The sequence below is a fragment of the Scomber japonicus genome, chromosome 17 (genome assembly GCF_027409825.1).
Source record: "Scomber japonicus isolate fScoJap1 chromosome 17, fScoJap1.pri, whole genome shotgun sequence".
Classification (NCBI taxonomy): Eukaryota; Metazoa; Chordata; class Actinopteri; order Scombriformes; family Scombridae; genus Scomber; species Scomber japonicus.
Genome location: NC_070594.1, coordinates 3,341,397 through 3,368,198, shown reverse-complemented (window position 1 = coordinate 3,368,198; position 26,802 = coordinate 3,341,397). Strand labels below are relative to the sequence as shown.

Sequence of the window (26,802 nt, the reverse complement as noted above, 5' to 3'; positions counted from 1 at the left end):
AAGAGGAAGGAAGGAGGGAAGGGAAGAAGGAAGAAGGAAGGGAGGGAGGAAGGAGGGAAGGAAAGTAAGGAAGGGAGGAAGAACGAAGGAAAGGAGGAAAGAAGGAAGGAAGGGAGGAAGAAAGAAGGAAGGGAGGGAGGGAGAAAGGAAAAGAGGAAGGAAAGAAGAGGGGAGGAAGAAAGAAGGAAAGGACGGAGGAAAGAAGTAAAGGAGGGAGGGAGGAAGAAAGAAGGAAAGGAGCTCTTCATCGCTCTTCATCGCTCTTCATCGCTCTGCTCTACCGAACATACAGCCATCACAGTCAGCAGCTGTTTCCTCTCCGTTACCTGCTCTCTGTATTCATACTGTGTCCTACTCAGACACATATGACCCATTCCTACTGGCTGTATTTATTGATACTCTCATTGTGAATTCAATGATTAGTAATGCAGAATAGGAGGAGTTTAGCTCAGTGGGTAGAGCCCCCACCCCATGTGTTGAGGCTACAGTCCTTACTGCAGCCCCGGTTCGAATCCCGTCCCAAGCGGTCCTATCCTGCATGTCATTGCCCCCTCTCTGCCTCCAGTTTCCTATCTCTCTCTCTCTCTCTGCTATTTACATCAGAAGTGTCACACTCATTTTCATTCAAGGGCCACATACAGACCAATTTGATCTCATGTGGGCCGGATCATTAAAAAGATGGAGGGAAAGAAGGAAGAAGGGAAGGAAGGGAAGACAGATGGAAGGAAAGAAGGAAGGAAGAAAGGGGGGAAGACAGAAGGAAGAAAAGGAGGAAGGACAGATGAAAGGAAAAAAGGGAGGAAGGACGGATGAAAGGAAGAAAGGGAGGAAGGACAGATGGAAAGAAGGAAGGAAGGAAGGAACAAAGAAAGCATAAAAGGAAGGTAGGAAGGACAGATGGAAGGAACGAACGAACAAACGAAGAAAGGAAAATAGGAAGGAAGGAAGGAAAAGAACACAGGAAGGAAAGTGGGCCGGATTGCACCCCTTGGTGGGCCGGTTCTGGCCCACGGGCCGCATGTTTGACACCCCTGGTATACATTAAAGGCAAAAAAGCCCCCCCCAAAAAAATAATGCAGAATATGATCAGAGTGCCGTCTGAACTGGAAATGACTTATTGGTTTAAAGTTTTAAGGGAAACAGAAGTGATGTAACTCGTATCAAACTCAACACTCAGGACTTTACAGCGTCTCGTGTGACTGAATGGAAATGAGGATAAATGATATAAATGTGTTTTAAAAATGTTTCTTACTGACTCATTAAAGATTATCCCTGTCGTCTTTAATTCTATTCCTAATAAAGGTTAATGGGAGAAATAACAGATCATGAAAAGAAAAATCTTTCTAATTAATGAATAAAGTTGTTTATGGTCGCTGCTGGTTCATCAGAGCAGAAATAAAAGCTTTGAGACCTTTAAGATAACCGACCAGAAGGAAAGGATCGAAGAGTAAAGAAAGGTCAGATGAGGGCTTTGAGGCCCCGTTTATACGTACAGTTATTTATAAAAACGGAGACATTAACCATCGTTTGCTCCGTTTAGACGCAAACAGAGAATTCGCCCCTGAAAACGAAGCTTTTTAAAAACTCCGGCCAGAGTGGAGATTTAGGAAAACTCAGTTTGCACGTTTGTATGTAAACAGAGAAAAACTGAGATTTGTGGAGCCGGAAACTGCTCCTGGGTTAAATGAGACATAGTTTATAATCTACAGCAGAGGAGTCAAACTCATTTTCATTCAAGGGCCACATACAGACCAATTTGATCTCATGTGGGCCGGATAATTAAAAAGATGGAAGGAAGAAAGGAAGGACATAAGAAGGGAAGGAAGGAAAGAGAGGCAAAAGGAAGGAGGGAAGAGAGGTAGGAAGGGAAGAAGGACAGAAGGAAGAAAGGGAGAAAGGACAGAAGGAAGAAAGGGAGGAAGGACAGAAGGAAGAAAGGGAGGAAGGACAGAAGGAAGAAAGGGAGGAAGGACAGAAGGAAGAAAGGAAGGAAGGACAGATGGGAGGAAGGACAGAAGGAAGAAAGGGAGGAAGGACAGAAGGAAGAAAGGGAGGAAGGACAGACGGAAGAAAGGAAGGAAGGACAGACGGAAGGAAGGAAGGAAGGACAGATGGAAGGAAGGAAGGAAGGACAGATGGAAGGAAGGAAAAGGACACAGGAAGGAAAGTGGGCCGGATTGCCCCCCTTGGCGGGCCGGTTCAGGCCCACGGGCCTCATGTTTGACCCCCCTGCTCTACAGTCTATGTTTCTAATCTATGTGATCATGGATGCAGAGTAGCAGTCACATGTATGCTGGTCTCTTTGGAGTAGTGCTAACCCTAACCCTGGACTATGTGGAGGAATGAAGTGACGTCGTTGTTGCTATGCAGGATTGTGGTTGGCTAACGTGGGCTTGAGCTGCTCTTGATGGCATATGTACACGGGTTAGTGGAAACGGAAAGTTTTCTGAAAACGGACAGGTGTGCACTCAGTTTAAATGGAGAGGATGAAAATGTCCGTTTATGAGAATATCCGGGCACGTGTAAACGTAGTCTGGGATGTACCGAGACTTAAGTGGTGATTGTTAAAAGGTATTCTGGGAAATGTAGGAAAACACAACCTGAAGGAAAAAGTCCAGTGATGATGTCATGAAGAGATCCAACAGAAGAAGAAAACCTGTTTTGGCGATGAGACATTTTTTTACAGTGTATTCTTCGTGGTGTTGATTATAAACGAGCGTCTGCTCACGTCTCCGCTCTGCTTCCTGTTTCCTCTGCGGACTCTTCACACTGACAGTTATGAATAATAACCATGGGACACCAGAGGTAACAGAAACAATAAAAGATTCATACGACCGAAGCTCCGTATCGATCTCCACCCGCCGAGTGTTTTCTTTGATCGCTCGGCGGTGAAGCAAACAGGAATAATGAAGCGCTGCAGCCGCCGCTGTGTGCTGACTCGACCTTTCTCCCGATAATGTGTTGTGTTGTGAGTCGAGTCTGAGCCGTTTGTGTTAAAGGACACCGTTTAGTCCAAGGTGAGGAGGATCAATAACCGCAGTCTGAGCGGTGATGGGAGACTGATGAGGGCTCATCTCTGACCTTTAGCTGCTAATGAGATGCAAAGATCTGCAGAGGGAACTCATCTCAGTAACCGTTTACACTCAACACAAGTTCTCCAGGTGAAAACAGACAGAATGACTCCAAGTCCTCAGAGCTGCTCTCCACAACCACCCATGGGTGCATTCACTAGAAGTCCACCTCTATCAGCAGTAACCCGATCAAAATAAGGATGTTTCATGATGTGACAACGCTGCGGTAAAGGTCTGGTTAGCTCAGAGCGCTTCTACAGAGTTCACTTCCTGTTAGCGCCGCTGTACCTGAACTGGCAGCAGGCGAGTTAATGGAGCTGTTCACACTTCTACACAATAAGAAGGCCTGTTTTATTTTATTTTTTGCAAATATAGCATTGATTTAAATATCAAAACTGAAATGTAAAAAACTACTAACGTCCTTTTAGTTGTTCTTACAGGGGAGAGGGGAGCACTCTGATTGGTCGGTTAAGGACTGATGGCGACGATGCTAACGGGAGTCTAGAAGTTTTAAATGAAGTTAAACATGTTAAGGAGGATGATGAGGATCTTTGTTGGACAGCCAAATGGAGATCTGGCTAACGTAGTAGCTGCTAACGTAGTAGCTGCTAACTAGTCACCATCCACTCAACCCGCCTCTTCGTAATATGGAAAATCGTCACCTCGTATTCACGTATTCACTTCCCCGTGTCATAATAACTACGGCCAGTAGATGGTGTAACTCTAACTACACGTCATTTTTGCTTGCTGAACCTAAAGTTTAATTTTTCTGTTTAAGACAGACTGCTTAAATCACAGAATATTATGGCCACTAAAAAAAAGAGTTCCAACTTTTTTCTAAAACCAAAAAAAGTTTTTTGGGGAGGATTTTTTTTTCATTTCTGAAAAACCAAATTTTTTTTTTTTTTTACAAACCTAAAAAAAGGTTTGTAAAAAAGAAAAATTCCCCAAAACTTTTTTTTTTACAAAACCTAATTTTTTTTTTTTTTTACAAAACCTAAAAAAAATGTTCAGTGGCCCTAATAGTCTTCCGCAGTAAATCCTGTATTCACTCCTTTCTTTTAAATCAGACACTAACATTTTCCATATTTATCTTTTTTTAGCACTTTATCTTTTAAAGACGAGAGTCTGCATCCCTATTATAGAAATTCATCATTTTAGAACATTATTAAAATAAGTAGATTTTTATTGGAAACAAGTATAATAAAGATTTTTTTATGTTTTAAATAAAAACTTTAGTCTGAATATTACACAAAGATGATAACAATCAAAGCAAATTTACATTTTACAGATTTATGTTTTTATTTAGTCTTTATTTATTTATTTTTTTTACCACAAATGCAGAATCTTTTGTATATTTCCTAAAACTGCTGATTCTGCTGTTTTTTTTTCTTCTTTTCTCTTTGACAGTTTTTCCTGTTGGTCTTGTGTCTGCAGGATGAGAGGACTCCATTTATGTTGTTTTGTATTCTGCGTGTGACAGAAGCAGCATCAGTGAACACTTTGAGTCTGACTGTGATGGAGATGCTGGCAGCTGGCAGCAGATTGGCAGGCGGCTGTTTCTGAATGAGAGCCGGACAGGATGGAGGACTTATCTCTGTCACAGAGGATGATCCCTCACAGCCAGGCTGAGGCTCTGAACCTTCAGCCTGACACGTCCTCACTCAGCTGGGGTTTTGATCCGCGCTCTCAGGAGGATTCACACCGACACGGTTTTACCAAATTTCTCCAGCGAGAGTCGTTGCAAATGTGATTCAGGATTCCCCGGGGAAATAAGCATGCAAGGTGCTGCTGTTTGCCCGTCAGGCAAAGTAATATCCTCAGCCTGTTAGACAGAGCAATAATCTGCACAGGAGGGACGTCTGCACCCCCGGGACCGGCAGCGACGCCTGGGGAGAGTCTGCCAGGGTTTATGAGGCCATTGTCACATTCAGTGTCAATGTCCTCATCACACAGATGGTGGAAAACAGAGAAAGAGAGAACCAGAGAATGAGCTGTGGAGGAAACGCAAACAGTCTCACAGCAGGAAATCACCTCTCCCACCATGTCCACACCGAGCTGGCTGATATCATGAATGCATCGAGTTCTCTGTGACTTGGCCTCCGTCCAGATTAAAATAAAGTGTTTTCTCCCCCAAAACAAGCTTTTGCAAACCTCCCTCCAGAGTGTAAAATGTTAAAATGCCAGCTTAGTGTTTACTGAGCTCAGTAATAATCACATCTCTAAACTTTCTAAAGAACATCACTCCTGTCTGTGCTGATCTTTAGGAGCTGCTTTCAGACTGATGAACAAACCAAAACAAGACAAAGCACGAACACACTGACATCCTGGTGTTATTATAACTGGAAACATGAAGCTATGAAGCAATAGGCCTGCAACGGATCATCATTGGTCCGTGATCCGTTCGGACCATCTATTTCGGTTCGGCACACGCACGATACGCGGATTGATTTATGAAAAAAAAAAAAAAAATGTGCGCATGTTCAGTCCACACACAGCTGTAACCATTCCTGCTAGTTCCAGGGACAGAGCTATTTAACACGCTCTGGGTAAAAGTCTGCAACAGTTCCCTTTTCAATAAGCAAACTATGGCTCGTTGTGATTTATTGTCCTCAGTGTACAACATGTAGAACAGTGGGCATGGAAAATAAAAGTAGGCTAGACTTCGGTGACTACTGTAACGATAACTGCTGCCTCTAGTGCTACGTCTGTTTCCTTATACTCGCGCTCGTCTATTTTTTTTTGGCTGATCCGAAAAATGATCCGATCCGTGACTCTGATCCGAGGAACGATCCGAACCGTGAGTTTTTTGATTCGTTGCACCCCTATGAAGCAAGGATGATTCTGTTGCAATAAACACAACTTCAGCAGCTGTAATCCAGATTTTAATGATGCTTTGTGCATTAACATTACACTGATCAAATATTTTTATACGGCCTTATTACTTCTTTCTAATAATTGTGGAGGCTATAATGTTCCAAACTGTGTGTGACATTGTTTTATTTCTATGTTCACACCTGCAGTAATATTTAGAATAAGCAATATTAATGCAGTTTACAGTAAGAGGCAAATATTCCATTATGCTAAACAACACTTGTGTGGTTCACTAGTGGTTTAGTGTTTCAGGTATGTTGTGTTTTTTTATGCAAGTTAGCATTTTCATCTGTGGTATCTGAACAGAATAAAAAAGAGTAAATGATCAAACAGACACAATGAGACATTAACATGATGTACAATTAATGTCACAAGGAGTTAAATATTCCATCTGAAGATTAATATCATGGTTTCTGAGATACACACAAACCCAGGTGGACTCAGCTGATCTGAGTCTGAATGATCTTTTTTTAACTGAACTTTAAACTCTAACTCTAAATTCCTCCTTCTGCCAAATCTAACATCAGATCTTATGAAAACTGCTTTATGTAACAGCATGGAGTGACTGTAGGGAGCCGTACTGTGTCTCTGCTGCCCCCTGCTGGCAGAAAACCTGATACTACAGCTTCACACACACACACACACACAGACACACACACACACACAGAGAGAGTCAGTGGCTGTAGTGCAGAGTGAGGTTACAGAGAGCAGCATGATGGATATGATCTCATTAGAGGAGGGAAGCTGGGCTTTAATTTCCTCTCTGTGCTTCATCTTTATTAACGTCAGCAGCCGGTCGATGATCCTCAAACACGGAAACCAAAAGAGGGAAATCAGGTCCAATCACACGTTAACAGTCGGGTTTAACCAGCAGGACTGCACCTCGCTGTGAAACACCCCGAAGAATCTAAATCAGTGTTTCAGCAGGAAGATCGTCTCATTTACATGTCTTAATGTTTCACACATCATCACATGAAGTTAAATGTTTTATGTTTGTCCAGGAGGTCAGATACTATAAAACAAGCTAAAAGGGTTAAAGTTGGTTCCTAACTAATGAATCATTCACCATTAAAACCTCAGTAATGTTTTATCTAAAAGACATTTCAGTAATGTGTAAACAGGAAGTGACATCATGAGCCTTTCTGCAGCCTTTTTGCAGCTTGGACTCGTATCATGGTATCAAGTATTTTCTCTACGGATTATACATCATACGACTTTTCTCTTAACCTGGAATTTGTGTATACTACCAGTCTCGCCATATTTCTGTTCGGGCTGATTCATGTGAAGACATGTTTGTTTGTTTTTTGTCCCTCTGATAGAGTGGGCTTGTTGTGTGGTTGTGTATTGTGGTACTGTCTTTATTGTTGTTGGTCATCTGTGTAAACTTTATGTTTAACTTGTACTTATGGTTTTTGTGTCTTGTCGTTTATAATTAAGTATTTCAGTGTTCAGTTGTCAGAGTGTGGCTCCTAATAAAAAGAGTGGAAAAAAAGAGCTGAGTCTTTGGTGCCAAAAGATAAAATAAAGTGTGTTTTATGTTCATATTCCTGCAGAAATTTGAGTTTTAGAAGTCTACAGTGAGATTATGCTAAAATAACTAATATTATTTGCTCATATAAAACTAATGGTAGCTTGAGGTTTGCTTTGCTTTTTCTTCCACATCACCTCTGTTACTCATATATAAGCAGCTTGAGCTAGTTTAGATGACCTGATCTATCAGTGTCACACAGGTTCACCTCTGAGAGTCATTTTAGGCTGTTAGTTTTTACGTCCAGTATTTAAAACTAAGTGTAGCTATTCTTATTTCAGATGAGTTAATTTTACATCTCACACCGTTGCACAGTTGGTTTATTTTCAGTGTGTGAGGTTTGGGTCAAGCAGTCACACACACACATACACACACACACACACTCACACACACACTCACACACACACACACACACACACACACACACACACACACACACACACACACACACACACACACACACACACACAATGGAGGTCGGGCCACACAGGGCGGATAATTGCCATAATTTCAGACAGTCCACAGTAACGTCTGAGCGTCTGACACAAACGTCCGCCTCACTGCTGAGGCTGCCCAGGCAGGGTCAAAGGTCAGGTCCAAGCTCAGCGCTGTCAGTCTCAGCCTGCAGAAGGGGCCTGAAGGGAGGACGGGGGGGGGGGGGGGGGGCAGGGGGGCATCATCAGGTCAACACATGAACAGACTCTTTATTCAGGATGTGGCTGCAGCAGCAACATGTCTGCATGCTGAGAGACAAAAGAAAGATAAATGAATGCTCTCAAACTGAATGAGCCTGTGGAGGTTAGCATGAGGACGCTCTTCTTCTTGTCTGAATGAATCTTTATCAGCACAGCGAGTCTGAATGTGTCTTCTTACAATAACAGGCTGTTATATTTGGGTCGGTGTGCAGATTATTCCTCAAAATATCCTGAAATCAGTTTGGATGAAGATGTGAAGAGGTGCGATGATTGTTTCCTGTTTGACCTGCAGACTGATTCAGATTCGGGGGGGGGGGCTGGTGACAATGCGGCCTGTGGTTGATTAACGTTAACCTTGAGTGTGAGCAATACAGAGGAGTGAAGAAGAAAACACAGACAGATGGATGAGAACTAATGACGGTGGAGGAGACTAAAGGAAATCAATGAGCAGCAGATCGATAGTGATCTGATTTTTTTATCACTAATTTCTAAAGAAGGTGGCGACGTCATTGATCGCTTTGGATCAGTTATTTCAGGTCATTAATTAAGAAGAAATGCTCAGCTGACTGATGGAGCCGATAACCTTGAATCTAAATAAATGAGTATGAGGAGGAGAGCACAGGGGCTTCTGGGTAAATGACCATCACTGACAGACGATTCAGAGTCACATCCTGTAAAATGTTTGTGACTCCTGCAGTGAAACATTTCCAAACCTCATAAATTACTCCAGAACTTCAGCTGAAAACCTCTCAGGTGATTCGGTCACAACTGGACAGCGTTGTGTAAATAACTCATTATGATCCGATCACTCAAACCTCTTCTCTTATCAGGTGGTCTGAGATGCATCTGATCATCTTTTGTAGTGTAACTAACATGAGAAGCTTTGTCCATGTACACCTGTGACTTACTTGTTATACACGGAGAACATCTTGAAACCTCCTTCAGATGTAAAGTTAGTTTCCTTCTTGAGAAGAGACAACAGAAAAGAAGGTAATGGAGAATGCGGGCATCGATCCCGCTACCTCTCGCATGCTAAGCGAGCGCTCTACCATTTGAGCTAATTCCCCTTCTTCAAGACTTTAGCAAGCCTGGTTCGCTCGATGTTTGAAAGCAAAGGAATGTCTTTCATTGTATAAGGGACGTGGTTGTAGATAGAAAGGCAGCAACGGGCCTGTTAGCTCAGTTGGTTAGAGCGTGGTGCTAATAACGCCAAGGTCACAGGTTCGATCCCTGTACAGGCCAGGCTTCATTGTTGCAGAGGGAGAACATCTGGTGAAGACCTTCAGATGTAAAGCTGGCAGTGTTTTCAGCTCAACTCAAGGAATGTGCAACACTGCCCCATCACCTCACACATGGATCCCATGAAGGCAAAAGCTTGATCTTCCAGATCTTGCTTCTCCTCACTGTTTGTCGGTAGACTCGGACCTTCGCCCCGTTCAAATGTACACGTCACTGTCTGCGTGACCACGTGGCCTAAAGGACAAGGCGTCTGACTTCGGATCAGAAGATTGAGGGTTCGAATCCCTTCGTGGTTGTCTGTCCTCTCTTCTTGTGGCTGAAATGCATCATCAGTACAGAACGTGGAGGATTTTTTGATAAATAGTTGAAAGAAAGCAGAGGAGCACAGATTGCAGTTATAATTACTCTACATTATAGGTTCCTGAGACATTTTTATTATCTCTTTAACACTAACAACTAATCTGGTGTTTGTCTGGTTGATGTAATAACTGTGAGCAGAGACCTTTGACCTTCTAGCACTAACAACATCTGGACACAAGTAGTCAGATAGCTGTGAACAGCAACGTGTCTCAACTGTCCACACGGAGACGCTGGTTAATGTCAGGTGTAAAGTTATATGTGTAGCATAGCGCCAAATTTGAACTGGACTGTCAAACACTCAAAAATGGGCAGTTTGGGTGGGTGTTAAATGTAACAGCATCAGATCATTTAGATCTTTTCTCAGTTAAGTGACTTTTATTATTTTATTAGATTTTGTGTGTTTCTCCATAAATTGATTTATTCTTTTATGTAATGATTGGCTGCTTTTCTTTGTTTTGTATCATTATAAACTGAATATTTTGGGGTTTCAGTTGAGACATTGAAGACATCACTCTGTGTTGCTGTTCTTTCATTTTCTTGATTAAACAATAAATGAAGCAAATAAACAACATAAGTTCAGCCGTACTTGATTTTATTGTCACGTTACAGAATAAGTTAATTCTGTGACGCAGATCGAGCTCTCAGGTGTGTATTACAGTTTGGATGCAGGTCTCCTCTGCTGATTGGCCGTTGCCTTGGATACGGGTGTTGGTCGACCCCAGAGCCGGAGCCGGCTGACGCCTCCGTCCGGAGCGATGACGAGGCGGATGTGAGTGACGGGTCGGCTCAGCTTCAGCTCGTCCTCGCTGTAGAGATGTCTGTGATGAGGACGAAGCTGCAACACAAACACAAACCTGCAGCATGAGACTGAGTTCATAAAATATCTCTGATAGTTAACTCGGTTATTTGGCACTTCTCTTGCCTATTTAGTTTTATTCTTCTTTGTCTTTTTATTCTTTTCTCTAATCTGTGCATGTCCTCCATATGTAAATAAATAAACTTTGAATCTTGAATAAAACACAGGAGCACTTTTCATTCCGAAACTAAACTAAACACGAATTTATCATTTCAATCAATCACTTTAAAGCTGAACAGAGACTGAAGTAGTATTATTATAATGTAATGTAACACTCTAATGGCTATTTTAAAGTGCATGTTAAATGTTTAAATACATAAAAGTAGATTTTATTGTGTTTAAAACATCCAAATACAATTTAATTTGAATGATTTCTTCTGTTTTCCCCCAATGATACTCTGCTGAAACGGACGATCATTCATGTGGTTGTTTTTAGTGGTAAAGTAACAAATAAAAAACATATTACAATTATTATATTCATTATGATGCAAACTACAGTCATATTGTAGTGATAAATGTTTCTTAGTCTCTGCATTAAATCCTTAAAAGCTTTACATTTTATATTGAAAGGAAACTCATAAGTGATGAATAATAAGATATATGAATCTGGTTTATTTCACTGTGAGTCTTCAGAGTGTTGTTGTTGCTCTCAGGGAGAAAACAAGGGATGATTTTTTTGGCTTTGGGAGTTTTTGTTGGCTGGCGGCCATCTTGGCAGACGATGGAGCTTTTTTTACAAACTCGGGTAAGATACAACTCAGTTCAACAGCAACTCACAGCTCGCCATCTGCCAACACCTCCTCTGATTTATTCATCACATGCAACTCTGTGTTTATCCAAAATGACACATGATTTATTCCCATCTGTCAAGAAATGAAACATCTACAAATCTAATTAATTCAACTGTTTGTTTTGGTTAATTTAAAGCATAAAGAAAGATGATTGAACTTTTTATGAAAACTACAAAAGGAAACAAATAAAAATGACCGTACTTTCTGTGGTGGAAGGAGAACCTGCCATTTGTCAGTAATCCACTTGGTCCTGCTGCACTGAGCTTCCTCCTCAGGGGTCAAAGTGCACCCCTCGATCCTGCAGGAGTCCGGGAAATTACCTGAGTGGAAAAACCATCGTTACAGTTTTGTTCTGCAGTTAAATTGAAGTTTGAGATATTTTCTACAGAGAGCAGCTGAGACGCTCGTTCACCTTTAAAGTGGTTGGTGTCGACCTCGATTCTGCTGATGAGTCCACAGTGACCGAGACGAAACACGACCCACTCCCAACCGGGAACCTGCAGGATCCCCTTCCGGTCCACCTGCAGGGAGACAAACCGAAGAGGAAACACATTCAAACTGCACTTTTATTAATGTGCTAAAGGGATATTTCAACAAAAGGGATATTTCAGGAAAGTGGGAACATCTCTGAGGAACGCAATTTTGGTGTGATGAGGATGTTTTCAGTAATTCAGGACATTTTGGAAAGTGGAGACGTGTTTTGGAGCTGAGAATAGTTTTTGAAGATTGAGCAGTGAAAGAGGACAATTTTGGAAAGTGGGAAGACGTTTGGAAAAATGTACCAAGAGAATATTTTTGGAGAGAATGACCCCAAACAGATGAAGGCAGATGGTCATCCACTTAGAGCCGGTTCTGCCTGAGGCTTCTTCCCATTAAAGACTGTGTAAAGTGAATTCAGATATTTTCTTCTAAACACATTAAATAGGTCATAAATGTATTTCTAAAAAATGTGTAAAAAGCATTTCAACCATTTAGATTTGAATTGTGGAGCTAGGATTAGCATAAACCCGCCCCTGCTGCTGTACAGGTATAAATACATGCAGCACACACTACTACTACTACAGTCTACAGTTAGCCAGTTAGCTGAATTAGCCCCCGAGCTAGCCGCTGAGTTAGCCACCGAGCTAGCAGCTGAGTTAGCAGCAGAAAGCTCTCAGACGTAGCATCCATGTTTCGGGTAGAGGTGGTGACTTTGATTGACAGGTGACACTTGGTAGGGGGCGGGGCTTCAGAGGCTGATTTTTACACAACTTTGAAGCCTAATTTCATATATTTGGTGATTTTTTTTAATCATTCAAATTTGGCAGGGTGGTTAACAACACCCTTTTCTGTGGTATGTCAAACTCAGAACACATATTTATTCTTACTTTACACAGACTTTAAATGGGAGTTTTTCCTTGCCACATGCAGGAGTTCAGTCTAGACCTGCTCTATGTGTAAAATGCCTTGAGATGACTTTTGTTGTGATTTGGCGCTCTGTAAATAATGATTGATTTGTTGTTCTTATGGGTTTTTTTTCCTGTCCTCAATGTTTGAGAAAGTAGACTTTTTAGTTTCATTGTTACAATTAGAATGAGGTCAGTTTCAGGTGTCTGCAAACCTTCAGTTTTTTTGGCCTGTCCAGTCTGCGAGCGGTCTCCCACCCATCGCCCATGTTGGCAGCCAGACCGAGACCTGCAACACAACAGAGCAGAAGATTACATCATCTACCAGGACAATAAATGACTAACTTTCATTTCTTAAAACACTGATTGTTTGTAAAAATGATGTGAGCATTTCCTACCAATCATGTTGCGTGGATGTCCAAAGTGGGCGTCGCTGTAGCCGAGGCAGACTCCTCCATTGGTCAGAGCCAGCAGGTCAATGTCCTGGTTGGGGGAGACAGAAGACCAATCTCTCTGCCCGATGCCGAACACTCGCAGTCTGGCTATCCCCCCGTCTGAAGACACACACGTGCTTTATGTACTATATGATCATATTTATCTCACTGTGTCTGTGTGTGTGTGTGTGTGTGTTTACCTGGATACATGTTGAGACGCAGGTGTGTGACTCTACGGTTGAAGTTGACCTGGAAGTAGTTATGGCAGCTGTCTGAGTATCCGGGCTTCAGCTGCGATACAGACACCAGCTCCGGCCACGCCTCCGAGCCCAGCTGTCAATTTTTTTTCAAAATTCAATTTTTTTTTTACATCTTATTGGTTTTTAACTGTACCTTTTTAATTGCATGTAGGATATTAAGTTACCAGTGAAGTCAAGTTGCTCGAAATAGTTTGCAGTTGGTTCAAAATGCAGCTGCCAGGCTTTTAACTAGAACTATAGCTGTAGGTCCCTATTAGCTTTGTTCTTGCATCCCTTCACTCCCTGTAAGATACAGAATAAACTACAAGATCTCGTTGGTAACATTTAAGGCCCTGCAGGATCTTGTTACCAGTTACTTCAATGATCTCCTCGTTCCATTTCTCGACCACTTTGTTCCTCACATCTTGGCCTTTCAATCCCCCCACTGCACCTTTACATCTTTGTACTGTTCTAATTGGCTTCTAACCAGCTGTCCACTAACACTGCCATTGTTACCACGGTGACAGGCTCATTATTATGCTACCATGGTCACCAGCTGCTTGTCAGTAGTAACTTCTCAACTAGCATGACATGAATGTCAGTGTTACCTCGGCGACAGCAGCCAGCTGACTGTCCGAGGCGGCCATGCCAGTTCGGTCCCCCTCCAGCATAAAGGTGGGCGGTTGGTCTGTTGGAGGACAGAGTTACATCATCAGATACGACGTCCACTTTCACTCCACAAATGAAGAGTCTCACAATGTTCACAGGTCTTCACTTGAGATATTTTGTGGTTTTGAGGTTTTGTGTTTGCCAATATTTTATAGACTTTTTTGTGATTTGTGACAAGAATTCATTAAGTTCATTTTCAGCAAAATAAATGTATATTCACAAATCAGTGTCAACCTTTAGAGATGTGAACTAATGGTAAAAACAGACCTAGCATGTAAATTGCCTTAAAGGTTTCTCATAGAATGAACGAGTGAGTTTGAATATGACATTCCTGGATAAAGGGGAGAGCAGGAGATAGTAAATTGGAGGCAGACGTTCGTACCCAGACAACCTGCCTGGATGGAGGCGAAAGGCGAGTGGTTTCCAGTGAAGAAGGATGTGTCGACATCAAAGCCGTAGATCAGCCCAGGTACTCCCAGCTGGATGATGCACCAGTCGTGACCTTTAAGAAAATGTGAGACAGTAAAACAGAATTACGGTTCCTAGATTAGTCTTTCATATCTGGTGTCAGGGTGACTCTTCTGTTTACATTTGCATTACAGATTGTGCCTTAAGTATCAAAGAGCCTGAGCTTCTTAATGAACCTAAACTGAAGATTTTGGGAAAGCTAGACTGATGAATTGGCCGACTAGTTAATCACAGATGAATCTATGTATAGCATCAATCAAAGCCAGTTAAAATGGTATTTATGGTTACAGCTATGAGCATCTGTTGAATCACAGCTGTCTGAGGTTGAGAAAAGGTGACTCCACTGCTCGGTATTCTGGTCTGATCAGGTTCCTGAAACTAACCAGGTATTCTCTTTCTTCTGGTCTCCCATCCGTCCATCCACTTCCCAAAATCAGTGAAGGCAGAAGCGATGAACTGAGGCGACTCTCTCTGCACAAACATACAGTCATTACAGTCAGAAATAATCAGTACAGCACCAAATGTGGATTCATTCACCACTGAAAATAGTCCCCAATAAAAGCACTGTTTCTGGCTGTTTGATTCAAAACTACAGTGACCAGCTATTTTAAGAAATTATGAAGCAGGTTTTAAACATGAAATGATATATCTGTGAAGTGATCGGTAGGCTTGGAGTGACGTCACTGTGTAGATCACCAAAGCAGAGCCTTGTTTTCCTCTGACAGTTACAGGAACAGTAACAGTGAAAATAATAATTTGTGCTGCTGGAATCAAACATGACTGTGGGTTGCCATGAAGCTGATGTGGTGGATCAGAGTCGTACCTTCAGCAGGTTGGCAGCAGGAGCGAACCACTCATCTGATGCAAAAATAACCTGAAGGAACAACAAGAGAACACAAATATAAGACAAATCAAACATGGACAAGGCAATCAAACATGGATGAAGCAGCATCTCTATTTAAAGTCAAAGCTGCACTAATTGATATTGTAAAGGAATAGTTAGACATTTTGAGTTTTTAGTTAGACATTTTCTAACCTAACCCTCACAGTAAGACTCACCTTCCCACCAACCGCCTCACAGGCCAAATCATTAAACTGCAGGAAGTTTGGCTCTGCAGTCGTCTTCAGTGCAGTTCTCCTCTCTGCCATGTTGACACCAACTGATTTAAAAAAATAAAATTTCTACTGAAACTTGAACAAAAGTGTTGCAGCAGCTACTCGGTCTGATGACACCTGAAAAACAGTTTTTTCAGCTTCTGTGCTGCAGGACAAAGTTCATCGGCTGCTCAGTCACAGGCAGCAGGCTGTTTATTTAAGACAGGTTACTGACTCCATGCACTCATATACAGTGCTGCTTGAAGGTTTGTGAACCCTTCAGAATTGTATCTATTTCTGCATAAATATGATGTAAACCGTGAAGTGCTAAAAGGGAACCAAATTAAACCACCAAGACAAAAAAAGTAAACTTCTTTGTTAATTTATTAAGGTAAATGACATTACATAGGTAAAAGTAAAAATTTTGCAGCAATAACTTTAACCAAATATTTCTGTTAACTGCACATCAGCTTGGAGGACTTTCAGCCCATCCCTGCTAACAGAACATCTCATCTCAGGGATGGTTTTGGGTTTCTTGGCATGAACTGCCTGCTTCAGGTCTTAACATGTCAGGACTTTGACTCGCTCGTTCCAAAACACTAACTTTCTTCTGCTCTAACCATTCTTTGGTAGAGTGACTTGTGTATGTATGGCCATTGTCTTGTTTAAGTTCACACACAGATAACTTGACATTTTACTGTAGAATAAAAACAGTCTCTGTTACAAACACACTGTTATGAAAATGGTGCTTCCTGGTAGACAAATTATGTAACATATACAGGTATTTTTAAGATTTCTGTTTTTAAATGTTTAAATGGTTAAAATTATTAAACACATAGCATTGTGGTATGTTGCTCAAAACTCAACAAAACATTAAGATTTCTTGCAAAATGCTTCAATACAAAACCAAAAGATGAAGTTGTTTAAGATAAAATGAAGAATATGTTTTGACATTTAGTTTTTGACATGGCATAAGCAGTCCTGTACAGCATCCAGCTTATCACATTATAGGGGCTTAACTTTAAAGTACACCAGTGTGTCATCAGCATTACAATTATTATTATTGTTATGATGTGCCCCTGGGGAAGTACTCTATAAAGGGGGGAAAAAGTTCCTACGTAAGACACAATGTACTTAAAATGAGATATGATTGATATTACAAATCCAGTGGTCCAGTGTTTCCCACAGAATTGTGAGAGACTGTGGTAGTTGGACTTTATTCCAACCCTGTAGGGTGGTCCGGGGGCCATGCTCCCCTGGAAGACATTTATTTAATTCTTCATTCTCCATTCATTCTTGTGCACTCTGAGAGCAACATTAAGAGATTACATCTAGATTTTTTTGTGCTTTAGTCATTTAACTACTAGATGTGTATAGGTATGAATGATGATGACCCACAGAACACAGGAAGTACATTTTACCAGTTAATTCCAAACAAACCATCAAAAAAACCTAATGTCCATATTTTAACTCTGACACAAAGTAAGCAGATGTGATTATCTAAGTTCAACTAGTTTATTATTGAGGAACATATAAAACACTGTTAGATTTTGACATTTTTCAGTAAATATCTTTTTCTACATTGTGTTTCTTTAAATAACTAAACTAACTGTCTGCTCATCAATAAAAGACTTCCAGATGTCTTAGGCTGCATTCAGACTGCAATCCAAAATCCGATTTTTAGCCTATCTAGATCTAATCTAGATTTGAACCAGGTGGTTTCTTATGAAGTCTGAACAGTCACCAAATGTTCATATCCTTAAGTTCCTGCTTTTGCCTTATTTTCCTTTAGTTACCTTAACCTTTTTATACCTTTAGCTTATTATGGCAATACAACACAGGAAGGAAGTAGGAAGTAGTGGTCTTCAAATTAAAATCTTACTATTTAAAAACGGAACCATTATCTCTAAAACGGGCAGATGAAAATACATTTTCTTAGAAAAAACACAAATCATGACATGTATAGATAGAGAAATCATGTCAAAAAGCATCTAAAGTAGATGTTTGTTTTTCCCAATTAACCTGCAAACAAAGCGAGCTGCAGCTCAAAACGACAACGAGAAACAGCAAGCACAAAAACAAAATGGGTTTGCTACAGTCATAAATCACATGAAATCCACATGAAATTTTTGCAAACCAGATGGACACCACTTTTGGGAGGTAGTATCAATTATGACATCACACAATATATGCTAGATGACGCCTCCGCTCCGACGTTGCCACGGCAACCTGTCAGATTGGTCATTAATATGGTCTGAACACAGCCAAATCCGATTTGGACACTTCCTAAATACAGTGTGACAGTCAGGCCTAAAAATCCGATTTGAGAAGGATTTGAATCAGATTTGCCTCTCTTCATTCACTCTGTAGTAATAGCTGTAGGATAAAAACTGTGTTTGAATCTGTTCGTCCTTGTTTAATTGATCTGAATTGTCTGCCTGATGGCAACAGTGCAAACAGGGAATGTCCAGGGTGAGAAGAGTCAGAGAAGAGAACAGTGATTTCAGCAGCTGTCTTCAGTCAGCAGTGTGACCGTTTGTCTAAACAGGAGGAGACTCTCACTCAGACAGAGGATACAGAGACACTGAGGCACCATGAGTCCAGAACCCAAACCCAGCATACAGAGGTTCAGTGAATGTGGTGTTGAAGGTGTGGACGTGGATCAGTGTCTCTGAGGAGACTCTGTAGAAGGACAGAGTGCCAGCAGGACAGTCCACATACACTGCTACTCTGTTAGAGACAGAGGAGGAGGAGGAGGCGGAGGGGGAGGGTGAGGAGGAGGAGATGGGTGTTTCTATCTTATTGTGACGGACAGAGTAACCATCATCATCAGAGCAGAACAGACTCCAGGACTGATCGTTCCCTCCAAACAAACAGTCATCACTGTGTCCTTTCCTGCTGATTCTTCTGTAACTCACTGATATACGAACCTCTCCTCTCCACTCGACCTCCCAGTAACAGCGACCAGTCAGACCATTACTACACAGCAGCTGAGACCAGAAGTCAAATCTGTCTGGATGATCAGGATATGACTGATCCTCCTTCACCAATATCACCTTCCTGTTGTTATCAGACAGTTTGAGTCTTCTGTTCACTGTGTTTGTGTCCAGTGTGAGTTCACAGAAATCTGATGAAGAGAAGAAGAAACAACACAGCAGCAGTTTATCATCTGACACACCTGATGGATTTATTCTCTGTTTAACTTCTGATCTGTTGTTCGTTTCTATAAAGTTTCATGATGACACATTTTGTCAGTAATGTTTTAATGAATAAATACCACAAAGACCAACTTTGTATTTAAAGAGAAACTGACTGTGTGCTGTTTAGTTGTCATGAATCAAATTCAATCCACACTTACACTTCTTCAGACCAGGTTTTAACCACTGCTCTCCACCATGGTCCACCCTGGAGGAAGAAACACAGTCAGAATGATTTTCTATCCAACATGAGTCCTAACTGCTGTTCAACATGAAGCAGTGTTCCTCAGTTTGTCAGAGTGACACAGAAACAGGCTGAAACTCATCTGTCTCGACTGTCTGCTGGATTCTTTCACTGAAGTCTGAGAGGAAAAGACCTGAAGAAGAAGATGTGATGAACAAATATGTCCTCCGACATGATAAATCACTAGATTAAATATTGATCTCTGCATGTTGTCCTGAGGATAGAGCCAGTCATCACTTCAATATCAAAATGAGCAGTTTTTAAAGTTTTAAGTAAGATAATAAGTGGCGCTATAAGACAGCAAAACTGGTCATTTCTCTGATGGTAGAAATCTGTGATTTGGGGCTGTATGAATAAAAAATGACTTCAAGGAGATTTCAAGATGACGATTAAGGAGTCATTTTGAAGTTAGAGAATAAAATAACTATTTTACTATAATTATATGCATTTATTAATTATTTTGGTTTTAATATATAATAATAATAATAATAATAATAATAATAATAATTAAAGCTGCAAGCAGCGATGATCGGGCCCAAGCTCCCCCACGCACCGCCCCGTACTCGCATGTTGGTGCATGCTGCAGTCACACGGCAGACACAGTGGGCACTTAGACGTCTTGGCACCTGGGCTTGTAATGAACATTGTGTGATGGGGCTAAGTCACATTGCATGTGTCCACTAGGTGGCGCTAGAGATCACCCACCAATTACATGTCATGTTGCAGTGTATGATGTAGAGAACACATCCTGTAAATTTCATGTAAATCGGATAATGTTTGTCATATGAGGCTGACTTCCTGTGTCCAGTAGGTGGCGCTGTGTATATGAAGCAGTATTGATGCATAGATGTGTTCAGGGCGGGACCCTCTACATGCATGATGAATTTGGTGTAGACAGGACAATGTCTGTAGGAGTTATAAGGACTTCCTGCTTCATGGCGAAGCATCGAAATTGTTTGCACAGCCACGCCCAACAGGAAGAAGTCATAAAAAAGCTTTTGATAACTTTTCATCTCCAATGTCTCAAGATGATTCTGTGTGAATTTGAAGTGGATGGGATGGAATCTGTAGGACTAGTTTGTTCAAATATGAGGCCTGGAAATGACCAAAAAACTCACCAAAATATAGCATTTTTCCCAAGATGGCCGACTTCCTGTTGGACTTAGGGTATGGGTCCAAAAGGTGTTTTTGTGCGTCTGGAGATGATACATAAACCTACCGAGTTTCATTCTTCTATGTCAATCGGGAAGGCTGAGGTTCAATTTTGAAATATTCAAGGGGGCGCTATTGAGCCGTTTAGTCACGCCCATCCCATTGAAGTATATAGGATGTTAAATGAACCCACTCCAGACGTGTGTGTTGAGTTTCGTTACCGTGGGCGCATCCTTTGCCCCTAAAAACTATAATCGTATTATCATGGCGTTGAATGTGTTGTCATGGCAACGGTATTTGATGATGGGTCATGAGTTGCAGAATGTAGCATCACCAAGGTCTTATGTCTCAGCTGAGTCAATTTCAGGTGTAAATATTTAAGATTATGGGAGTAATTAATGAACAAATGAAGCAAGTCACTTCCTGTCGCCACTAGGTGGCGCTATGACTGTCACTAAATATGAGACTGTACATGTGTTCAGACCGGGACACTGAACAAGCATATTACATTTGGAAAAGCTGAGACCATGTGGAGTCAAGTTATGAGGGTTTGAAATTTCATGGCGAAGGATCGAATGGTGAAGGAAATTGTCTGCGCCGCCACGGCCAAACCGGATCCCTAATCAGAAAGTTTTTGATAACTTTTCATCTCCAATGTGTCAAGATGTTTCTGAGTGAATTTGAAGTCGGTCGGATTAAATCCCTAGGACAAGTTCGTTAAAGTACGAGGCGTGGAAAACACCAAAATGATGCCAAAAACGCAGATTCGATACAAAATGGCCGACTTCCTGTAGGAGTGAGGGTATGGGTACAAGAGACTTTTTAGTGCGTCTTTACACGATACATATGTGTACCGAATTTCGTTTGTCTAGGACAATCTCAGGGGTGGGGCTCGCTTTTTAAAATTTTCTAGGGGGCGCTATTGAGCCATTTTTTCTCGCCCATTTTCGTGATCCTTAAAATATCAAATTTTTCGCCGGGTCGGACATGACTGCTCATTTTGGTGACTTTTCGAGCACGTTTAGGCTGTCAAAAATGCGTTTACTTTATAGGAACGATAATAATAATTTCTACAGATACAATAGGGCCTTCGCACTGGTAGTGCTTGGGCCCTAATAATAATAATAATTAAAACTGCAAGCAGTGATGAACGGGCCCTCGCGCCCCCATGCACCGCCTTGTACGCGCATGTCTGTGCATGCTGCAGTCACATGGCAGACACAGCGGGCACGTAGACATCTTGGCACCGGGGCTTGTAATGAACACTGTGTGATGGGGCTAAGTCACATTGCATGTGTCCACTAGGTGGCGCTAGAGATCACCCACCAATTACATGTCATGTTGCAGTGTATGATGTAGAGAACACATCCTCTAAATTTCATGTAAATCGGATAATGTTTGTCATATGAGGCTGACTTCCTGTGTCCAGTAGGTGGCGCTGTGTATATGAAGCAGTATTGATGCATAGATGTGTTCAGGGCGGGACCCTCTACATGCGTGAGCAATTTGGTGTAGGTGGGACAATGTCTGTAGGAGTTATAAGGACTTCCTGCTTCATGGCGAAGCATGGAAATTGTTTGCACAGCCACGCCCAACAGGAAGAAGTCATAAAAAAGCTTTTGATAACTTGTCATCTCCAATGTCTCAAGCTGACTCTGTGTGAATGTGAAGTGGATGGGATGAAATCTCTAGGACTAGTGCGTTCAAATATGAGGCCTGGAAATGACCACAAAACTCACCAAAATTGAGCATTTTTCCCAAGATGGCCGACTTCCTGTTGGACTTAGGGTATGGGTCCAAATGGCGTTTTTGTGCGTCTGGAGATGATACATAAACCTACCGAATTTCATTCTTCTATGTCAATCGGGAAGTCTGAGGTTCAATTATGAAATATTCAAGGGGGCGCTATTGAGCCATTTAGTCACGGCCATCCCATTGAAGTATATAGGATGTGAAATGACCCCACTCCAGACGTGTGTGTTGAGTTTGGTGACCGTGGATGCATCCTTTGCCTCTGAAAACTGTAATCGTATTTCATGGCGTTGAATGCGTTGTCATGGCAACAGTATTTGATGATGGGTCACGAGTTGCGGAATGTAGCATCACCAAGGTCTTATGTCTCAGCTGAGTCAATTTCAGGTGTAAATACTTAAGATTATGGGAGTAATTAGTGAAAGAATGAAGCAAGTGACTTCCTGTTGCCAGTAGGGGGCGCTATGACTGTCACTAAATATGAGACTGTACATGTGTTCAGACGGGGACACTGTACAAGCATATTAAATTTGGAAAAGCTCAGACCATGTGGAGTCAAGTTATGAGGGTTTGAATTTTCATGGCGAAGGATCGAAATTCGCCACGTCACCACGGCAACCAGGAATGACGAGGGAAAAAGCTTTTGATAACTATTCATCTCCAATGTCTCAAGATGAACCTGTGTGAATTTGAAGTGGATGGGATGAAGATTATGGGAGTAATTAGTGAAAGAATGAAGCAAGTGACTTCCTGTTGCCAGTAGGGGGCGCTATGACTGTCACTAAATATGAGACTGTACATGTGTTCAGACCAGGACCCTGAACAAGCATCTGAAATTTGGAAAAGCTCAGACAATGTGGAGTCAAGTTATGAGGGTTTGAAATTTCATGGCGAAGCATCGAAATTCGCCGCATCACCACGGCAACCAGGAATGACGGGGGGAAAAACCTTTTGATAACTTTTCATCTCCAATGTCTCAAGACGATTCTGTGTGAATTTGAAGTGGATGGGAAGAAAACTCTAGGAGTAGTGCATTCAAATATGATGCCACAATTTGCATTAAAATCAATATTTTGATTCAAAATGGCCGACTTCCTGTTGGTGTTAGGGTATGTGTCCAAGAGACTTTTTGGTGCGTCTTGACATGTTGAACATGTGTACCAAGTTTCGTTTCTCTGTGTCAATCTGTCACGAGGGGCTCGCTTTTATTGATTTTGTAGGGGGCGCTAGAGAGGCATTTTGTCACGCCCATTTGTGCAGACCAAAAAATATCGAAATTTTCGCCGGGTCTGGCTTGCATGCAAACTTTGGTGATTTCGGGGCACGTTCAGGGGGGCAAAAAGGCCGTCGTCGTGCAAGAAAAAGAAAAATAATAATAATAATCTTGACAGATACAATAGGGCTTCGCGCTGGTCAGCGCTCGGGCCCTAATAACAGTTGGAAGAAGAAACGTCAATTTATGGGAACCATCAAAGTTTGAAAAAATATTAACTTTAGGTCTTACTAAGTTACTAGTTTTCACTCACATCACATGATCCTCAAACTGTTTTACGTCCATGACCAAGAATAAACTTTTATGTTAATTTTTACCTGAGAGTGTCCAGTCTCCAGCGTGGATCTTCCAGTCCAACAGACAGAAGATTCTCTCCTGAGTCTCCTGGATGATTGTAGCTCAGGTCCAGCTCTCTCAGATGGGAGGGGTTGGAGCTCAGAGCTGAGGCCAGAGAAGCACAGCCTTCCTCTGTGATCAGACATCCTGACAGACTGGAAATATGAAAAGGTTGATTACACAATGGGTTTAATCACATAAATACCAAGATACCACATATGTGCAGAATAAATGACATTAATCTGAATGTAAAAACAGCAACTGTTAACTGTATTTAATGTCAGAATCAGCTTTGTTGTCATTGTTCAAGACAAGGGAATTATTGATGCTAACTTGAGACTTTCCAGTGTCTGAATGTAAAACGGCGACTCTTAACTGTATATATTCTCATTATTCAAGACAAGAGATTTACAGTTGATGTATCCTGACCTCAGACTTTCCAGTGTACAGTGTGGACTCTGCAGTCCAGCAGAAAGCTGCTTCACTCCTGAATCCTGCAGGTTGTTGTTACCGAGGTCCAGATCTCTCAGACTAGAGGACTGGGAGCTGAGAACTGAGGACAAAGCTGCACAGCTTCTCTGTGAGAGGTTGCAGCCATTTAGCCTGAAGAAAGATTAGTAAAGAACACAAAATGTTTTATTTATCATCAATTAAACATATTTAAAATGGTTTAATTGATTTCCTTCATGAAACAAACCTTTCTTGATAATGTTTATAATCAAATAGTGAGCAACTACTAATCTAGCAATCCATCCACTTACAGTGCTTTATGTGAAACTTTGACCACTGGCAGCAGCCTCAGAAGAGCCTCTTCTGAAGCAGAGTATTTCTTCAGATCAAACACGTCCAGATCTTTTTCTGATGACAGTAAGATGAAGATCAGAGCTGACCACTGAGCAGGAGACAGTTTATCTGTGGAGAGACTTCCTGATCTCAGGGACTGTTGGATATCCTCCACCAGAGAACGATCATTCAGTTCATTCAGACAGTGGAACAGATTGTTGCTTCTCTCTGCAGACACATTCTCACTGATCTTCTTCTTGATGTACTCGACTGTTTCCTGATTGGTCTTTGAGGCACTTCCTGTCTGTGTCAGCAGACCTCTTAGGAGAGTCTGATTGGTCTGCAGTGAAAGACCCAGAAGGAAGCGGAGGAACAAGTCCAGGTGTCCATTTGGACTCTTTAAGGCCTCGTACACAGCTCTCTGGTAAAAAAAGATTTTGGACCACCGGGACGTTGTTTGTTCTTCTGCCAGCAGATTGACTCCAGACTTGATGAATGTCAGATGGACATGAAGAGCGGCCAGAAACTCCTGAACACTCAGATGGACGAAGCAGAACACCTTGTCCTGGTACAGCCCTCTCTCCTCTTTAAAGACCTGTGTGAACACTCCTGAGCACACTGAGGCTGCTCTGATATCGATGCCACACTCTGTCAGGTCTGATTCATAGAAGATCAGGTTGCCTTTCTGCAGCTGCTCAAAAGCCAGTTTTCCCAGAGACTCAATCATCTTCCTGCTCTCTGGACTCCAGTGTGGATCTGTCTCAGCTCCTCCATCATACTTGATGTTCTTCAGTTTGGCCTGAACCACCAGGAAGTGGATGTACATCTCAGTCAGGGTCTTGGGCAGCTCTCTTCCCTCTCTGCTTTTCAACACATCCTCCAGAACTGTAGCAGTGATCCAGCAGAAGACTGGGATGTGGCACATGATGTGGAGGCTTCGTGATGTCTTGATGTGGGAGATGATGGTTCTGGTTTGCTCCTCATCTCTGAGTCTCTTCCTGAAGTACTCCTCCTTCTGTGGGTCAGTGAACCCTCTGACCTCTGTCACCATGCCGACACACTCAGGAGGGATCTGATTGGCTGCTGCAGGTCGTGTGGTTATCCAGAGGCGAGCAGAGGGAAGCAGTTTCCCCCTGATGAGGTTTGTCAGCAGCACATCCACTGAGGTGGACTCTGTCACATCAGTCAGGATCTCAGTGTTGTGGAAGTCCAGAGGAAGTCGACACTCATCCAGACCGTCAAAGATGAACACAACCTGGAACTCTTCAAACCTGCAGATTCCTGCTTCTTTGGTTTCAGTAAAGAAGTGATGAACAAGTTCCACCAAGCTGTACCTTTTCTTTTTCAGTACATTCAGCTCTCTGAAAGTGAATGGAAATGTGAAGTGTATGTCCTGGTTGGCTTTGTCTTCAGCCCAGTCCAGAGTGAACTTCTGTGTTAAGACTGTTTTCCCAATGCCAGCCACTCCCTTTGTCATCACTGTTCTGATTGGTTCATCTCTTCCAGGTGAGGCTTTAAAGATGTCTTCTTGTCTGATTATTGTTTCTGGTCTGTCTGGTTTCCTGGATGCTGTTTCAATCTGTCTGACCTCATGTTCATCATTGACCTCTGCAGTCCCTACCTCTGTGATGTAGAGCGGTGTGTAGATCTGATTCAGAAGGGTTGGGTTTCCTGCTTTAGCGATCCCCTCAAACAGACACTGGAACTTCTTCTGCAGGTTAGACTTGAGTTTATATCGACACTTTTCAGCAGGAGTTCCTGAATGAACAAACAACAAATGAAATCAATCAGATGATTCTACAGTAAATTGGTAGAATGTAAACATTAAACTGCAGATGTTTATATTTTCCTCCACTATGAAATCTATTCAGCTCATCAGTTGATGACAATCAGTTTCTGACTGTTTTCAGCTCAGAAGAATTCATAGATCTGATGCAGATGTGTGCATCATATTAACAGCAGAGTTTGAAATATAAACCTCTCCCATGTTGCCTCCATTTCCTCTCCATCATGTTAAATCTGTTAAAATCCTCTTACTGCTCTGCAGACGCTCAGCCAGCTCCTCCTGCTTCATTCTCCTCAGGAAGTGCACTGTGATCTTCAGAAATGCGTCTCTGCTGCTCCTCCTCTGCTCTTCCTCCTCACCGTCCAACACCTCCTCATCCTCACTCTGACTCTCTAAGCATTCTGGGTCATCTGGACTCAGAGCCTTCTGCATCTTCTTCAGCTCGTTCTTCACAAACCTGCTGATGTTCTCCTCCAGCAGCTGGAACAGAGTCAAATGTAAATGTAACTGGTAGAAGTCAACATCAGATGATCAGTGACAGACTGAAAAGCTGCTGGTCTACAGAGTGCAGCATG

At 42.0% G+C, this 26,802-nt stretch overlaps 2 protein-coding genes and 3 non-coding genes across 5 annotated transcripts in view; 2 read left to right on the top strand and 3 right to left on the bottom strand.

Moving 5' to 3' along the window:
* Positions 1 to 9,162: 9,162 nt before the first annotated feature.
* On the bottom strand, positions 9,163 to 9,235 carry trnaa-agc (transfer RNA alanine (anticodon AGC)). Its single transcript has one exon. It is a non-coding gene; the product is annotated as a tRNA-Ala (tRNA).
* A 101-nt stretch (positions 9,236 to 9,336) lies between these two features.
* On the top strand, positions 9,337 to 9,410 carry trnai-aau (transfer RNA isoleucine (anticodon AAU)). Its single transcript has one exon. It is a non-coding gene; the product is annotated as a tRNA-Ile (tRNA).
* Positions 9,411 to 9,630: 220 nt separating this feature from the next.
* trnar-ucg (transfer RNA arginine (anticodon UCG)) lies at positions 9,631 to 9,703 on the top strand. The gene has a single exon. It is a non-coding gene; the product is annotated as a tRNA-Arg (tRNA).
* A 635-nt stretch (positions 9,704 to 10,338) lies between these two features.
* allc (allantoicase) lies at positions 10,339 to 15,889 on the bottom strand. The gene is made up of 11 exons (XM_053337095.1): positions 15,669 to 15,889; positions 15,433 to 15,483; positions 14,993 to 15,080; positions 14,524 to 14,643; positions 14,081 to 14,160; positions 13,434 to 13,566; positions 13,198 to 13,353; positions 13,015 to 13,088; positions 11,827 to 11,935; positions 11,616 to 11,734; positions 10,339 to 10,602 (listed from the first exon to the last, which is right to left on the bottom strand). The coding sequence occupies exons 1-11, from the start codon at positions 15,756 to 15,758 to the stop codon at positions 10,420 to 10,422; spliced, it is 1,203 nt and encodes a 400-aa protein (XP_053193070.1). The 5' UTR covers positions 15,759 to 15,889; the 3' UTR covers positions 10,339 to 10,419.
* Positions 15,890 to 18,262: 2,373 nt separating this feature from the next.
* LOC128377470 (NLR family CARD domain-containing protein 3-like) overlaps positions 18,263 to 26,802 on the bottom strand; it is a gene marked incomplete at its 5' end in the record, with an annotated part of 227,995 nt that continues 219,455 nt past the window's right edge. The window contains 2 exons of the mRNA XM_053337422.1: positions 18,263 to 18,831; positions 19,063 to 19,109. Coding sequence (XP_053193397.1) covers positions 18,263 to 18,831; positions 19,063 to 19,109 — 616 coding nt within the window. The remainder of the gene's footprint in view (positions 18,832 to 19,062; positions 19,110 to 26,802) is intronic.